Genomic DNA, 17665 nt, shown 5'->3' with positions numbered 1-17665 from the left:
TTAGTACATACACGCTTATCATGCAAACCTGCAGGCAGCAGTAGAACATTAACATATAGTATGCTGTTGCTGTTGTATGACCTGATAAAAAAATCCAGTGTGATATGTCCCAACAGTTTTATCATAATTTGGCAAACTGTTTATGTGGACAGCTGAATAAGAAAGACAAAAATTGCTTAGCGTTTAGAAGAGTTGTCTTTCAGATGTTCTGTGACAAAGCAATGTACATGGGTACTCACTGTCCCCGTATGCTGCTGCCGGACTGCTGCTCAGCACCTCCACAGTTTTATCAATGCTGATCTGTACACCTGTACATAGTGAACACTATTTTATACGTATATGTGCAGTAAAACTCTTGCAGCAAGATCCAGGGCCAATGAAGGCTTATGTCCACTGCTGTGAGTAAATGCTTAGTTATTGGTAAAATTTTGTATTATACTGAGGTAGAATAACTTACTCAAGAATGTGCTTAAAATGTCATGCTGCTGAACCAAGTGCCCGTAAATGGGTGAAGAATGTTTTAAGTGTGTAGATCAGTTTGGTTATGAAAATTTCAATAAGTCATATTTTGAGTGTGTTCAGTGGAAGAGCAATGAAATTGTTACTTTTATTTGTTAAATGGATATTGTATTACATGTTTCTTTTTCACTTACAGCTGTTACATTAAAATTAAATGTGCTGTAACCCATCATATAGAAGTCCTTAGTGCATTGTGATTGCAGTGAAAAATTGTATTTGTTGGAATAATTTTATTCACACCAAGGTTTTGTATTTCCTGCTCAGCATCTTCTGGATGGTCAGTTTGGATGTTTAAATCAGGTGTGCACGTTTCAGCTGCAATGTGTTTTAGTATAATGCAGTACTGCAGAAAGTTTTGTTAGGAAATATTAATATAACCACATATAGTTCCCATGTATGGGAAATCTGTGTCAAAGCATGCTACATAAATGGGAAACAAAGAAGATAGGATAAAATAGTGTGTATGAGAGTTTGAGGTGTATGCTGCCCATAACAAAAACTACACTACATCATAGATAGGGTTCTTCTGACAAATGGGACTGTTGGCTGCCATTCTAATACAGCCAGTAGTTTGGCAGGATTTTGTTACTTCTCAGTCCACCATTTACAAGACATTGTTACCAATTTAGTTGGTCAACATGCTTTGACAGTCATGTCTTCAGAATCATAAATATGTCATCAAACCAATATGGTGGGGTGGGAGGGGCAGTGGAGGAGATCATTCTGAAGTACTGTGATTGAGTAGTAATTGAGAATGTGGCCCTTTCTGTTGAAATCAGAAGTAAAACTTGCCTTTTGTGCATATTGTAGTACCAAATAAGTGTCACCTACACCTCTTGACAAAGTATGATCACTACTACATACAATACATAATGTCCAAGCAGTTTACAGATGCTAAGCAGCATGCATTGGTGGAGTTTGCAAGTGTTAATTGCTGCTTGTACTGTTAAGTTTGTGAATGGTGATTTTACCTAGTTCATTAATATAACAGGTGTGTGTTGGCTGCTACTTGGTACCTTTAAAATAATGTGTGCTGGTAATGATGAAGTGCCATTTTTAACATGTTATGAACCTACATTCTTGAAAATGGATTTATCTCAAAATATTTTTAATTCTTCTTAATTACGTATTCAAAAATTTTCTTCAGTTTGTTGTGCAGAACCAAAGACAGACTTAATCACAGTAATGTGTAACATTACTAACACTCCTCTGTAATTTTAGGACAGTTCCTGTTGTCAAATGTATGGCAGACAAATCAACAAAGACTGATGATACCCTCCTGAATGGTGACAATTCGTGTGGGGTTGCTGGTGTGAATCTCCGACCAGATTCGGGAACAGCTTTCAGTACGAAACAAGGAACGGTGATGTCTAATTCTACAGCTGCAGTACCAGTCACAAAGCATGTGCCGACAACTACAAATGCAGCCACCATGACAAGTGCTGTGGTTGTGACTGATACAGTAGTCACGCCTGCCCGCCAATGTCCGCCAACTGTTGTCACAACAGGCCTGCCACCAAACTCAATGGCAGCACCAGTAGCAAGTTCTGCATCTGTACCAGATACTTCTGCACCAACTTTGGCACCAGTCAATGCTTCACCAGTAAGTTAATTAGCTTGTTTTTGCACAGTATAACAGAGCAGCAGCATTAATAATTTTTATATTGTAGGGAAAGGCATTTCAGGTTGATAAAATGGGAAGTCCAGATTGGAATATAAACATATATCTGAAAAGGATAGATTTGTTACCACCGTAAAGATGACACCTTGTATTCCATGCAGGCACAATGAAGAGACTGTTGCACATTGAACTTTCAGACAAAAATTTCTTCAAAAAGCAAAAATGCGTGCTCATGCACTTACTGTCGTTAGTGGGGTGGGGGAGGGGAGGGATAGCTGGTTATGATGGTTGAAGTGGAGGGAAAAAGGTGTGCGCTACTCTGCAGAGTGTGCGTTGGATTAGTGGCAAGTGGGAGGACAAGAAAGCCAGGTGCAGCATTGTGAGGAAATGGGAGGGGTGGGGGAAACAGCAGAGGTGGTGACTGGTGGGGCTGTTTCCAGAGAGTGGTGCACGGTGAAGGTGAGGGGATGTGAATTTGAAGGTAGACGGGGTGGAAAATGTTTTGTGTAGGGCGTGGTGACAGGAAGTTACTGTAGATTGAGACCAGGTTGAGTTAGAGAGTGGAGAATGTGTTTTAAAGATAACTCTCATTTGTGCAGTTCAGAAAAGCTGGTGCTGGAGTGGAGGTTCCAGATTGTCCAAAACCAGTCCACAAATAAGATTCGACATACAATATGCCAACATGCACCCAATCCTCCCACTACTCCCAAGAACCAGCTGCAAAGGAGTGCCCATTAGTCGTCCAATACTGCCATGGACGAGAACAACTGAACCACATCCTTTGCTAGGGCTTTATCTGTAATTGTGTCCTGAAATGAGGGACATCATACTTTTAATCCTTCCCAATCCTCTTAGTGTTAAGTCACCCACCCAACCTTCACAACATCCTAGTCCATCTCTGCCACTCCCAAATCCTTCCTCTTCGCCCAGGGGTCACACCCCTGTGGAAGACACAGATGCAAGACTTGGCAAGTCCATCCACCAGCACTCCATTTTTCCAGTAAAGTCCCCGACTTGATCCTACCCCATCGGAGGAATAGAACACGGTGAAAGCAGCTATGTCGTATACCAGCTCTACCGCAATCATTGCGCAAATTTTTGTCGGTATGTTTACCAACCAGCAGTCTGTCTGGGTGAACGGCCACCTCCAAACTGTGGCCAAGAGCAAAGTTGACCACCTTGTGGCATAACATGCAGCTGACCATAACATGAGAGTTCAGTGGCTGCTTCGTAGCCAGGACCATCTTGATCCTCCCCTCCAGCAAGCAACAGCTTTCTGAATTGTACAGATGAGAGTTATCCTTATAATACATTCTCCACTCCCAAAATTATCCCAGCCTCAATCTACAGCAACCTTCTGCTCCCACACCCTCTACTTAACAATTTCAATCTCATGTGCCCTAGCTCCTTCTATGACTTCACGTCTCCTCACCCTCATTGTGCACTGCTATCTGATAATATACCCCATCTGTTCTCTCCCTTTCTGCTCCCCATTTCCTCTCCTACCATCCTCCTCCCTTTCCCACAACAATCAGACACTGTGCCTGGCAGCCTTGTACTTCCACCATTTAATCATTGCAAGCTCTGCCAGGCAGCACTCGCTTCTCTCCCACCACGCTCACTATTCCCTCCCCTTCCCTGCCCCTCTCCGGGTGGCTGCTTCTGTTAGATGCAGTTGCATTCTTGCTAGAGTTGTTGGAGATAATGGTAATCAGAACATTAGGAGTGTGTGTGCAACTCAATGTGTTACATTTTTGGTGAGTAGAAATCTATCCTTCTCATAATATTATTGATGTATCAGGATTAAACTTTGATGCATGATGCAGATGTACCCTGTGAATTAGATTGACAAATTGTGAAACGTAATAGTGTCATGCCTGTTCCATTAGTTACTTAAAATGGTGCTTTTCCTTTTATTCATTTTAGTGAAGTATGATTGTCTTCTTTGAAAGAAATGCCATTAGGGTGCTGAAAAACCACAAGACCGCAAAAAGAACAGTTACTTATTAGTTTCTTTTATAGAACCTAGATTTCGCACATAAGTAGAGATCTTGATGAAAGGATTAGTCAGAGGTACACCACCGTGTGTTCTTAAGTGGTGCATTGGTCTACATGTTACCTGCTTTCATCAAGCTGAAAGTTTGTAGGCTGAGTAAAACAGAATTCACTAGAGTTATACTCACATTAAAGTTTGATCTGCAGAAGTTTCTAGCCATATAGAGCAATTGGAGTGGTTCACATTGCCTCCTGGCAGTAAAAAAAAAAAAAAAAAAAATTGTGCTGTTAAGTGTAAGCAGCATCATCTACTTACTTGTGGTATTCTATATATGTATGATCACTGGTCTCCTTCCAAGACCAACCACTGTGAAAATGTGACAGACAGTAAATGGCACCATCATGTTGCATGCTGCACAACCAACGATATTAACAGCTGCTTTTAAATTTGAGCTATTTGTATTTCGAAAACACCCCAATCCCTTCAACAAACACCAGCTCTAAAGAAGTATGCAGGTAGGGAAACATGCCCCCCTGCACATGACTTAACTATGTTCCTGCAATCCTGTGGCCCAAACCTCTGCTGCTCCCAAACCAAGGCTTCTCTTCCCCATTCCTAACCTTATCTCTCCCTTTTTCAGGCGAGATTTATTTTGCTTAGTTTCTAAGCGTTATCGTTCACCAATTAAATTCATTTCTACTGGTGTTAAGCATAATTATTTTTATTGCTATCTTTTTAGCATTTATAATCAGATAAGATTCTGCATTTGATCAGGCATGAAATTGATGTCCTGCCACTTCGGGCAATGCACTGCAAATTGCACTTGGTGTACTGCTCACGCACCAACTCATAGTCCAGCACACAACTTTTAACATGTCACGTATGCCATGGCAGCATATATGCTGTCATTTTTATAAGACTGGTTTCAGTATAACAAAAATCTTACAGGTTGAAACGGCTTGTGCTACGACACGCCTCAGCTATGCACAAGTAGCGCAGCACAACAAAGAAAAACTAATGCAGCGTGATAAGCAAAGCTCAGAGCAGCAAGAAAAAGAGAGAGAGAAGGAAAAGAAGAAAGATACACAGACAAGTAGGGGCGCGCAGCATAACGATTCTAGAGGTGAGTTTGCAAAGCCATTAAATTGTACTCAGATTGAGTAATTGAATCTTTGTGAGGTGATTGTACTTTGCCTGGAGCAGAATGTGAAAATTAGTCAAGCTCGATGCTAGGTTTTTGTGTTTTTTTATTTATTCTTTTAGCAACTGTGCTCACTTATTTACCACTACTATGCAGATGTATTACACATAATTAATACTGTATGAAATGCTTTACATGTCACATGGCTGTAAATTGCTGAAACAGATGGGCACATGAGATTAGGCAGGTGAGAAGATAGGTGGAAAGTAATTAGTGTAGCATGTGGTACAGTAACCCACAGTTATTCTAAAAAGCAGTGGGGTGATCGTTTGTCGTTGGGCATGTATTTTTGCATATAGTGCAGGCTGTTTCATCATTGCAATGTTCAGGATGTGTGACAAATAAGACACGGAAGGTGTAAATGTTATTAATGTTTCTCGAGACTGAAACACAAACCATGCCTTCACATGATGCACGAATGCTGCCTCTAGAGAGAAAGCTGGAGCAAGTGTATTGTGACAGGAGCAAATTGCTGACAATGCAAATTGTTTCTTTGTCGTCACTGAGTGCATGTTTCACTATGTTCATCACTGCAACATAAATTAATTTTCTTATGAACAATCATTTTATTTGGCAACTACAGTGCCTTCAGTTCTGTAACTTAATGCCCTACTCAGTTACACAATTTAAGTTACGGCTGCTGTGTCTAAACATTCTTACTTACCATATGATTCACTTATTCTCCCGCCTCCATTTTATCATTGCAACCCCTAGGGTTGCTTCCCATTGTTATGTGTACAGTCTTTCCTGGGGAATGCATTGAAATACTGGTACAAATTTCTTTAGATGGAAAAGAAAGTTACTGCAGTTAATTCCATTTCTTCAGAAATCTTTCATGAAAATAATGAATTTGGCTAGTGGTGTTTGTTGATTTGATATAATAATTATTATTTTCTTCTTCTCCAGAACAAAGTGCTCCACGTGAATACAGGGAAGGCCAAGCGAGGCAACATATGGGACGTGGAGGGCCAAGACCTGTGTATGACCGCGACCGAGGAGGATTGAGAAGACGTGAAGGTGCACCTCGTTATCGTGAGTTCCTGAGACCGCGTTCCCCAAAGTAATGGTTTTGCTGATGCTGATTAATGAAACAGGGTTCTACACATTTATATTTCCTGAATTCAGGGATCTCCTTCCTGAACAACGAAAAAGTGAATAGTTTGATTGCTCGCTCAGGTGTTAGTGCATCAGTTGCAGTGATAGGTGCTGCTGACACATTGTGCTGCTAATTACGGAATGTGGATTTGTGAAGTTACTTGAATTTGTGGTTTCGTGTGGATAACCTCGGACTAAATGGTTTAATGTATATAATGAAGTTCTATTGCACTGTAGGTTTGACCTAACAAAACAGCCCAAAGTTGGCACCAAGTGCCTCATAACTGGTTCAGAATCTTGAACTTGTGTAAAAATAGTGCTTTTTGTTGCAGCTTGCAAGCACTCGTACATAAGCAACTGACTTTTATATGTAATACATATATATATAAATATATTAACTGTATAACATAAATGGAAATGAGTGTACATTAACTGGACTTAAGTTATTTAGTATCTGGTGTTGATTATGGTTATGTAGATAGCCAGTCAGAGTATGGTCATTTCATACGCCTTCAGTTAGAATTGTGCACGTAACTCATGCAGAAGTAAGTTTTCCAATGTCTACCACTGGATACTGCTGATGTTAATCATTGTTGATAGTCCTATTTGTGGTTTGTTGTAAATGCTCTTGGGCATAAGAATTTATATTGTGTGCGGAAAAAATATTTTGAAGGTGTCATTAGGCTCCATAGAAACTGAAAGGATTTTTTCTTTTTCTGCTGGTGGTTATGTGCGATTTCGATGTTTGAAAGTCTCACTTAGCTGAGATAGTGTGTCTGTGTGTATGTTTATGTGTGTGTATTTAGCCAGAGACTGTGATAGCCCCTATGTCTGACAAATACCACACATGTGAATGTCTTGTTAACAGTGTAAAATATCAGGGATATGTATATTTGAACATATTACTGCATAAATTTATATATATACATATATATATATATGCTTTGTTGGAAAGTTTTGGAGAATATTAACCTCCATATTGTTTGCATTCTTTCACTTTTTATTACTATTGTAATTATTTTGTACCCATTTATTGTTGGCAGTGTGAAAAGTATTGCTATTTTTAACTTGCCCATAAACATACAAAAACTTTATCTTTCTAGCTTCCTCTGGCCTTTATTAGATCTGCAGTCTAAAATAAATACGCTATATAACAGCTTACCAACTGTAGAGGGTATGTGTAATGTATCATCATGCATTTTTGGTTCTCTGAAGTAGTTAAGAGAAATAAGAAAGACTGACTTCACAAATGTTGTACTGAATGCTGATTCATTCACACTACTGATGTAGTTAATTTTACTTCAGATTGGAATGTTTTAAGTCTTAAAATTAAGTTTGAGTAACAGGTAGTTTCATAATGTACTGGATCTGTGTTGAACTGAATGTAAAGATTTAACAGGCCTATATTAAGCAAAATGGCATTGTGTAAGAGGGAAAATATGGAACAGTGTGAAAATGTTGATTGCTAGTAACCAATTATGACAATAAGTAATGTCCTGAACTTTCTTAATGAGAGAGTCAGATCACCGTTGGATGTCAACATAGATTCAAGATCACCTTCAAAGTTATCAAACCAATTTTAAGAATTGAAATGTTTTGTAAATGTGCATTTCTTTGAAGTGTTGCACTGCAGGTGCTTGTAAAGAATTATAGTTTTAAGTGGGCAACTTCTAGCTGATATTGTATGTTGGAGTGCATGTCGAGTGGCTGTGTGTATATGAACTGTCCCTCCCTTCATTGTACAGAATTAAATTTATTTTTGACATGTAAAATGGTAATGAACTCTGGCAAAAAGCCTTTCCTGATTCACTGCAGTAAAATAAGTTATGGGATAAGACAAATGTGAGATGAAGACAGTGAAAAAAGTATTATGCCAAAAAAGGGTGTTGGGATATGATTGAAGAACTGAACATGCAGTTGCAAGATGAATTGTTAGTGCTTTATTAATTGTATGTAACTGCAAAGTAGTGAGCCATATGCTGCGGAATTTCGCCTCGTCGCTTAATGCGGAATTTGAAGACTGGATGGCTCATTTCATTAATATAATATATATTACATATTTCTATGTACACGGCATGCTTTTTGTGGACAAGTGTGTGTGAGCAGATTGTGTTTAGTTAAATTCAGTATCTTTTTCTGCAAATGCAATGTAATTTCATGTCCTGAGGCATCACACTAAGGTGAGCTAAATTAGTGATGATTCATTTCCAAACTTCACATTTAAGCCCGTATTAATTGTTGTGGAAAAATTTACTTGGGTTACATGTATGAAGGCATTTAGCATTTTTATCAAACAAAAGCAGTTGCCTGGTAGTATGAACATTGATGTTGTAACATTGTTTCTTTTGTAAAAGGTTCCTGTATATTGTCAAGGCTACATGTTGTCCCACCCCTCTTGCAGTCAAAGGACCCACCTTACATTTTTGTCATTCTGTAAAATAAATTTTGTATACTGCTATATCATCACGTGTTACACGGAGAGTAAATCTGTAGAACGTAAAGAAGCAATGTCTGTACTTTCTGTTAAGAAAGATATGTGCTTCCATTAGACATAGCTTCTGGTGTTTTGAGTTGAAAGTTTGTTCTAAATTTTCTTATAAAAAGTGAAAGTGCTAAGTAGGTAGTGCTCCACAGTTGCATGCCGTTGGATTACAGGAATGTCAAAATTGGGAATGGGACATATGTATTCCATATAATGCAATGTTAAGAATAGTAACTAAACTGTAAACATAAATTCTACAGACTTGTTCATTTTATGTATGAAAGACAATGGATATACAGGTCTAAACATAATGAAATGGTGTATGGACCTCTGCTCCCAGATTGTTGTTTGTTGGTGCCTTTGTTAGAGCAGGCAGTTGAATGTTTGGGAGGGAGGTAGTGTGGAAAATACAAGGTTATTTCATATTTGGTCTTATTTTTGCAGAAAGTATTTGAAGGTATGTACAGCAAGAATGTTTTGTTCAGAAAACTGGTAAAATTCTTATTTAATTGTCATTATTTTTGGGTGCTGAAGTTGTGTACCTTAATGTGTTGAGTATGGAGTTATGTACACCAGAACAGGCCTTAAGATGAGTCAGGTGATGTTTTGGTTGTTCCTTTTTCTGTTAATATTGGTTGAAAATAATAAAAAAAAATGCTGCAAGTGCTTTTCCGTGTATGATGGCCCTTAGTTCCTTCAGTTTTGCTGCCATAATGACTTTCAGTCAAAACTGTAAGTATACTCCAATGTACTGAAAACGCGCTGTTAAACTGATGCTTTCAGATAAGTACTTGACAAGCTATTACCCTATCCAGTTACTCAAAACCGTACAGGTGCTAAATGATTTTTCGTGTTAACATCAATGGTGCCATGCCAACCAGCCTTTTTACATTAGAGATTTGTTACTGTAATGCACCTGACACAAAACCTAATTTTGTGAAATGTACATTTGTGCAATCAAATGGTTTCTGCCTGGCTTAAGTTCCATCATATGTCATTAAGTTGTACTGCCTACTTCAGTTAATGTTGGCACATGCATTTTGCTACATTCTGTCGTGCACTCCCAGGCACGCTAATGGGATCCTGGAAAAAGTTTTTGCACAAGGGGTTACTAATTTGTTTTTAGAAATAGGTGTGTTGTACAAATTACATGGTCAGATGACACTGTAGTGAAACTATCATGTGATAGTTTGTTGTCCCTTTCATTTGTGTGTTTTGAGTATAAAGTTGACCAACAATGTTCTAAATGTGGGTAGAAGGTATTGGAATGAATTGTTAACTGAGCTCTGTTTTGTATTTTCAATTGCATGCATTCCTCTTTGTTTGAATTCGATGATCAAAACATAAAGTGGTGCAGTTCTTCTGGTAAACACAGGTCGTTTAATAACCATTCCCAGGTAACAGAACTGAAATCTCCGATGCAAGTACTAGCCCACACCTTCCACCCCTCCCCCCTCCCATAATAGCACTGTGGACTACTGAAGATTGCAGGTATCTGAATAAGTTCAGTAATGAGCATGAGCTTTGCGCCTGTTAAATAACTTCGATGTTGGCTTTCTATATCAACTCGCCACGCTCTTCGTAGTAATCTTCTGTCCTAATCTGGTGTAGACTGCTGAGAATGGTGACCATGCTGAACAGTTAACAAAACTTGGCAAAAACCAGATATTGTAATTCTTCTAACACACTGACTTCATTAAATTGTTTCTGCTACAATAACTGCAATGTCATTTTGATGCTTATGCCAGTAGCAGTCTGCATTGCCTTGCTTTGCATTACATTTATCCACATTTACATGTTAGTTTTAAAAATCTTTTTGTATCTTATAGCATGCACCTTCCTTCCCACAGTTGTCACCAAGAATTTCCATATTTATGGAATTTTACTTGCATAGTGTTTGCTTCTGGTTGCAGGAGATTAAATTGCATTCATATTATGTTTCGGGCATTCTGCAATTATATTACTACAACATTTTGTGAACTTTGTGTTGAAAACCCTAGAGACTGTATTTTTCATGTGGGTTGCATAAAGGGAAGTCAGAAAGGAGCCTTGACTACAAGTGACATTCAGTGAAATCCACTTTTCAAGGGACTTACAGACAAATGGTGTAAAATATGGGAAATAATGTTTTAAACAGCAAAAGTTATGTATAGGATACCCCCCTTCCATTTTTGCACTTCATGTATGTGCACATAATAGGCATGAAAATAGTCATGTCGGACTTTTTTACTATCTAATAAAAACCACTGATTTAACGGGAACTGATAATTGGGAAGAAGAAACGTTTTACCCAATTTCATACGTCACTATTGATGTTTACGGAATTCTTGCAGCTGTCATTCATTATTTATATAGTAAATACTGTATCAGTTATGTATTGCTTCATACTTAGCACAGTATGTTTTGAGAATTTCTTGGTGTAAAGTGCAAATATTTATTTATGTTTTGTGTGTGGTGTTTGCATGTGTGTTGTCCCGTGTCTCTTGAACTGTAGTACCATGCTTCCCACCACATACACACAAACTATAACAACGTTTTTTATGAAACATCACATAAAATAGGTACATAAATATTGCACTTCACATCGAGAATAAAGCCTTGAATCGTGTTCTTCTCAGCATGAGAGTATAAATAATTCATGCTGTGTTTAAACCAAAAAACATTTGAGCAATGCTAACTGAATGGAGGTCTCCACCAGTGCTACAAGTGGCCAAAAGATGAAACGCACTAAATATGGTTTGATAGAGGGTTGACAATGATTACAGCAATCACAAAACTGTGCTTGTGCTGTAGACACAGTTGGGAAATGGTTGTGATTATTGTTCACCTTTATTCGTACAAACCTAGTTACTTCTATCAGCCGCCATGCAGAATAGTGTTTGGCAGTGGAGGCAAGAGTTCTTTTAATGTCTTGGATGAACTGACCATAATGGGGCTTGTCATAAAAATCTTTGCTGAGGCTCTCAAATACATCAGCCGACACAGATTTCAGTGAAGTTTCCTATGAGAAAGTTCCACCACTCTTAATGTGTAACAGCAAAAATCACTACTCCCCCTCCTGACTTACTGTATCAAGTATTAAATAAAAACAAACTGCATTGAACTCTAATTCAGAATAAATATTATATTATTACACGCATTTCTCTGGACATGTAAAATCCTGAATTGCTTTCTAAAACACTTAGTCTGCCTTGTTGCAAGAGCTAGCAAACATTATTTAACCATGCTGCTTTTTTCTTTAAAAACATGTTTTTGGTATAATTATTGGTATTAAAGTACATAATACTAATAAATTACTAATTTGTTATGTAATTTTAAGTTTAGATTCTATTTGCTCATTGTGTAGTTCTGAAACTGTTTCCACTTTCTTCTTCCAACAGAACTCTTGTCAGGTGCCAACATGTCAACTGCTTTTCTGATCTTTGATCAGACTTATTATCAAAGTGCTACACACATGAATTGCAACAGAATTGTTCACGAGATTGTAAAGTGCAATTTGATCTAATCCTCCTTACTTGTCACCATAAACTTTTAGACTCGTGTCATTTCTACCACAATAATTTGAATATTATCATTCATAAGAGTGTGAAGAGAGGGTTTTTCACTTTCCTCACAAGCAGAAGAGCATACAGCGCAAATTTTAAAAAGCTGACTTCTGGTCAACAAGATATTCTAAGTTACACATGACATTTGTCCTTAGACTTAATAGATTGCACCTTACCATGTGTGAAGTACAAGTGTCTTCTGATTCAGATGTATAATGAATGCTGTAGTCACTGGTGTGATTTTTCTTCTTTAAAAAAAAGTTGTCAGATTGATTCGCTAGTGCTTCCAGCTGCTTGTTGCGGAAAATATGGCTTCATTATGATAACTGTCATGCCTTGTGGTCTAGCAGTAGAGTGCATGCCTGGAAACTGAGAGGTCACAGGATTTAGTTGTGGTAAGACCATGCATTTTTTAGTTTCCTTTCTTACAAAGCCTTCATCTCTCAATGATGTGAGGAGTCTTCAGAAAAGTGATTTTGGTTCCGCATTAAACTCTTTCTCTACCTGGTTGGGTTATTGGAGTAGGTTAGGGACATGCAAGTTGGTGTTGTTGTTGTTGTTCATATCACTTGGAAATTTCTAAGTTAAATACACGAACTGCATCTGCACCAAACAGAGATGAGTAGAAATAATATTTTAGTACAGATGTTTGTACATATTGTGAATTTTCAAAACGGCTAGATCATATAAACCCAAGGGCAGAAGTACAGCAAATTAATCCATAACAAGGGAAGAAAAACAAATTTTGCTTCATAAGAGTCTTTAGTTAGAGTAGTCGACAAAATGGCTGTTTAACAGAACTGTTACTGTTTTGCTATCCTTCGATCACTTGTCATCTTCCCCATGTAAAGTAAACTTGCTATACGAAACGCCTAAACGTAAACTACTTGTCCTATGCAGAATGAGATTTTCACTCTGCGGCGGAGTGTACGCCGATATGAAACTTCCTGGCAGATTAAAACTGTGTGCCTGACCGAGACTCGAACTCGGGACCTGTTGCCTTTTGCGGGCAAGTGCTCTACCATCTGAGCTACCGAAGCACGACTCATGCCCAGTACTCACAGCTTTACTTCTGCCAGTACCTCGTCTCCTACCTTCCAAACTTTACAGAAGCTCTCCTGCGAACCATGCAGAACTAGCACTCCTGAAAGAAAGGATATTGCCACAGCCTGGGGGATGTTTCCAGAATGAGATTTTCACACTGCAGCGGAGTTTGCGCTGATATGAAACTTCCTGGCAGATTAAAACTGTGTGCCCGACCGAGACTCGAACTCGGGTCCCGAGTGCTAGTTCTGCAAGGTTCGCAGGAGAGCTTCTGTAAAGTTTGGAACTTAGGAGACTAGGTACTGGCAGAAGTAAAGCTTTGAGTACCGGGTGTGAGTCTTACTTCGGTAGCTCAGATGGTAGAACACTTGCCTGCAAAAGGCAACAGGTCCCGAGTTCGAGTGTCGGTCGGGTACACAGTTTTAATCTGCCAGGAAGTTTTATACTTGTCCTTTCTATGACAGTTTTATTAAAAAGTTAGAGGAAGGTGAATTTGTAGCTAAGTTAGCTATTTAGTACCAAGTCAGTAATGTGGCAGTCACGGATATAAGAAAGACAGCCGGCCGCACCGGTCTAGAGGGTCAGGTGCTCACTGCTACGGTCGCAGGTTCGAATCCTGCTTCGGGCATGGGTGTGTGTGATGTCCTTAGGTTAATTAGGTTTAAGTAGTTCTAAGTTCTAGGGACTGATGACAACAGATGTTAAAGTCCCATAGTGCTCAGAGCCATTTGAACCATTTTTAAGAAAGACAAGTAACACAAATTTTATATCTAACAAGAAGAGGTCCCCAGTTGTGTGATTGACTTTTTGAAACCATCTGTAGTGTTTAGTAGATCGAGCCCAGATATAATTCACTGCAACCATCTACCCTGGTGAGTCCTCATTTGTGGGTAATTGATGAAAAAATTTCAGAATTTTGTATGACACTCAGTGTTGTATTACATAATCTGGTTGTGTAGTATAGTGGATAGTATTATAGCTTCCAATTCGGGAGGTTGTTGATTTGAGCCTAGTCAGGTGCAGTAAATTTTCATTATTTTTCAATCTTTATCAAAATTACTTTATCATTTTTTCAGTTAATTGATTTAAATGTAATTTATTTCCATTCCTCTTCCACATAATTTTAATCATATCAACTTCATTTGCTCTAATTTTTATCCCTGCCATCTTTGTTCATGCTTTTGTAATCGTGTGTGAGAATTTTGATTTAATTTTTTAAATTCCCTATTGTTTTTTCCACATTATCTTGTTCATTGTATCATTTCTCATTTTGCTTAAATTTAGTTTTACTTGTAATCCCTTCTTTCATTGAAATCTTAATCTATTATTTTGTCTGTAGTGCACAAGATAATTAGGTTATGTTTTAAATGTTTGTATGACAATGAAAAACTTTGCGCTTCTGGTAATGGAAAAATACATTTTTCACACAATTGCACAGTCAAAATAAATGTTATTTCATCTTTGTTTTTTAACCGAGAGATCGGAATTTTCAAATAATTAGATAAATATAATTAATTTAATGTTCACAATTCTGATTGGAGAGAGGGAGAAAGAGAGAGAGAGAGAGAAATGCATTGAATGAAAAATTCATATGGTAGTGATGTGACAAAGGAACAGGTATAAAAATATTAAAACAGTTAATTAAGTAAAAGTAATTATCAAAGGCATTTCTATAAAGATTTAAAAGTATGAAAATAATTACTGCACCAGAGCCACATCACAACACAACCAGAGTATGTAATGGGACTTTAGTAATGTTACTGATCATCAAACAAAATTCAGAAATTTTTTCACCCGTTACTGAAAAATGAGGGCCCACCAGGGTGAACTGCTGCAGAGTGTGATACTGGGAACTTGATCTGCTTTGCAGTAAATTTTGTTTCAAAAAGTTTATCCCACTGCTGGGGACCTCTCCTCATAAGCTTGATTACGATGGATTGACAATTTATAAAACTGAAGCTCACCATGAACATGGATTTCTAAGTGCTATTTACAAGGGGTTTACACAAAGACCACAAGGACACTCTCTCTGGTCCATTCTGTGTGAAAAGGCAACACAGTTTAATGAACAACTGAAGGACTGCTGAGTTTTAAATTGACCATGACTTGGTTAAAAAGTTTCAAATACAAGGAAGAGATCTGCTTGCCATTTCTGCAGCAGCCAAGTTTTCAAACTCAAGTTAAAGGCACATAGAGTGAGGAATATCGTGCTTTCAAAAATTTTTACAATGCTGATGAAGATGGTCTCAATTTGAAGGCTTTGCCAAAAAAAAGAAAAAAAAAATCTTGTTGCACTTTGGGAATCAGCAGCACCTGGTCCTGAAATAAGCTAGGTGTATATTATTGTGTTAGTGCTACTAATAGCCACCAATTGCTGATATTACTTCCAAGTAACTGTATTTCACAGTATTACAGAAAAGTTTATTTGAAAGAGAAGAGGAAGTCTATTAAAAAATCATAAAAATATTAATCTAAAAGGTGCACCCTATATGATCGGAGCAGCATGGAGTACTGTACTGGGCCAGAATTTGAAAAAAGCCTGGAATAAAATTTGGGATATTGCTGCAAGTTCTCTGTGCACTTGAAAGCGATGAGTAGAAAATGTTTGAAATGCTCAATATTCCAGAACAACTGAAATGCCATGAAAGTGACGGGCACGATGTTCAAGAATGGATGAATGTTGATGTTGCAGATCTAGGACACTAAAATTGTAAATGTCATCGCCAAAGCTGATGCCATCAGCATCTTGTGAATTAGTGTCCAGAAAATGGGGCTGAAAATATACTGGCTGCTTTTGATGCATTTACATGTTTGGATAATGCTTTGTGATGGTTTGAAACTAAAGATGAAAGTGTGATAGGATACATCCTGAAAAAGGTGCAGGTACGAGGGTTGGTCAAAAAGTAATGCCTCCCATTTTTTTCTACTTAAAAAAATTAAGTTAAGTGAAAAATTTGAATTTCGCGCCATTCCTCAAACCTTCTGCAATACACTGCAGTAGTAACTTTCTGTGTCAACAGGTGGCAGCACAGCAGAAGTTAGTAAGATGGCCGATGTCGATGTTCGTTTTAGACAGCGTTGTGTGATTGAATTCTTGAATGCAGAAGGTGAAACGCCCATACGCATTCATGAAAGACTGAAGAAGGTGTATGGTGTTGTGACAGTGGATGTCAGCACTGTTAGACGATGGGTTCGTCGTTGTAAGGAAGCTGAAGGGCAAACACCGTTGACTGACGAAAAGCGGAGCGGCAGGGCGGTGAGTGCAGTGACTCCACACAACATTCAGCAAGTTGATGACATCATTCGTTGTGACCGTCGGGTGACTGCAGATGAAGTGTCGCATTATTTCTCTTAGTAAAGGCAGTGTGATCACGATTACTAAACAATTGGGGTACTCAAAAGTTTGTGCACGGTGGGTTCCAAGAATGTTAACCGATCAGAATAAAGAGGCAAGGAAAACAATAGCCTCCCAACACTTGCAGCGCTTCCGTTTGGAGGGAGATGAGTTTCTGAAAAAAATTGTGACCGGGGACGAAACATGGGTGCATTTTTTGAACCCGAATGAAAGAGGCAGTCAATGGAGTGGCGTCACAAAAGCTCGCCGAGGAAGAAAAAATTCAAAACTGTGCGATCGGCAGGGAAAGTTATGGCAACAGTTTTCTGGGATACAGAGGGTGTGATTCTGGTTGATTTTTTGGAGCAGGGATGCACAATAAATTCTGTTCAATACGTCACAACCCTCAAAAAACTTAAAGCACGTCTTCAGCGAGTTCGCCCAACAAAATCAATGGCAGATGTTCTTCTTTTGCATGACAATGCAAGACCACACACCAGTCGTCACACCTCTGACGAGATTGTCAAAATTGGATGGGAAGTTTTGCCTCATCCCCCATACAGCCCTGACCTGGCACCATCAGACTTCCATCTGTTCGGGCCACTAAAAGAAGCTCATCGTGGGATTCATTTTGAAGATGAGGAGGCCGTCAAAACATCCGTGCGTCAATGGCTTAGGAAGCAGAGCTGTGATTTTTACCGTGCTGGGATACATGCCCTTGTTCAAAGATGGACCAAAACTGTAGAGATGGGCGGAGATTACATTGAAAAATGACAAAATGATCCTCAATGTTGTGGTTTTCAACCTATGTAATTGCATTTAAATTTC

At 38.5% G+C, this 17665-nt stretch overlaps 1 protein-coding gene across 31 annotated transcripts in view; it reads left to right on the top strand.

The window, feature by feature from the left end:
* The window catches only part of LOC126267365 (la-related protein Larp4B-like), a 759608-nt gene extending 750027 nt beyond the window's left edge, over nt 1–9581 (top strand). For all 31 annotated transcript variants that reach the window (XM_049972524.1, XM_049972507.1, XM_049972528.1 and 28 more), the window contains 3 exons: nt 1741–2122; nt 5085–5259; nt 6244–9581. In XM_049972524.1, coding sequence (XP_049828481.1) covers nt 1741–2122; nt 5085–5259; nt 6244–6401 — 715 coding nt within the window. In that variant the 3' untranslated portion in view covers nt 6402–9581. The remainder of the gene's footprint in view (nt 1–1740; nt 2123–5084; nt 5260–6243) is intronic.
* The last annotated feature ends 8084 nt before the right edge of the window (nt 9582–17665 follow it).

The sequence above is a fragment of the Schistocerca gregaria genome, chromosome 4 (genome assembly GCF_023897955.1).
Source record: "Schistocerca gregaria isolate iqSchGreg1 chromosome 4, iqSchGreg1.2, whole genome shotgun sequence".
Lineage (NCBI taxonomy): Eukaryota > Metazoa > Arthropoda > Insecta > Orthoptera > Acrididae > Schistocerca > Schistocerca gregaria.
The sequence above is the reverse complement of the archived record's forward strand: the minus strand, read 5'-3'. Positions and strand labels throughout refer to the sequence as shown.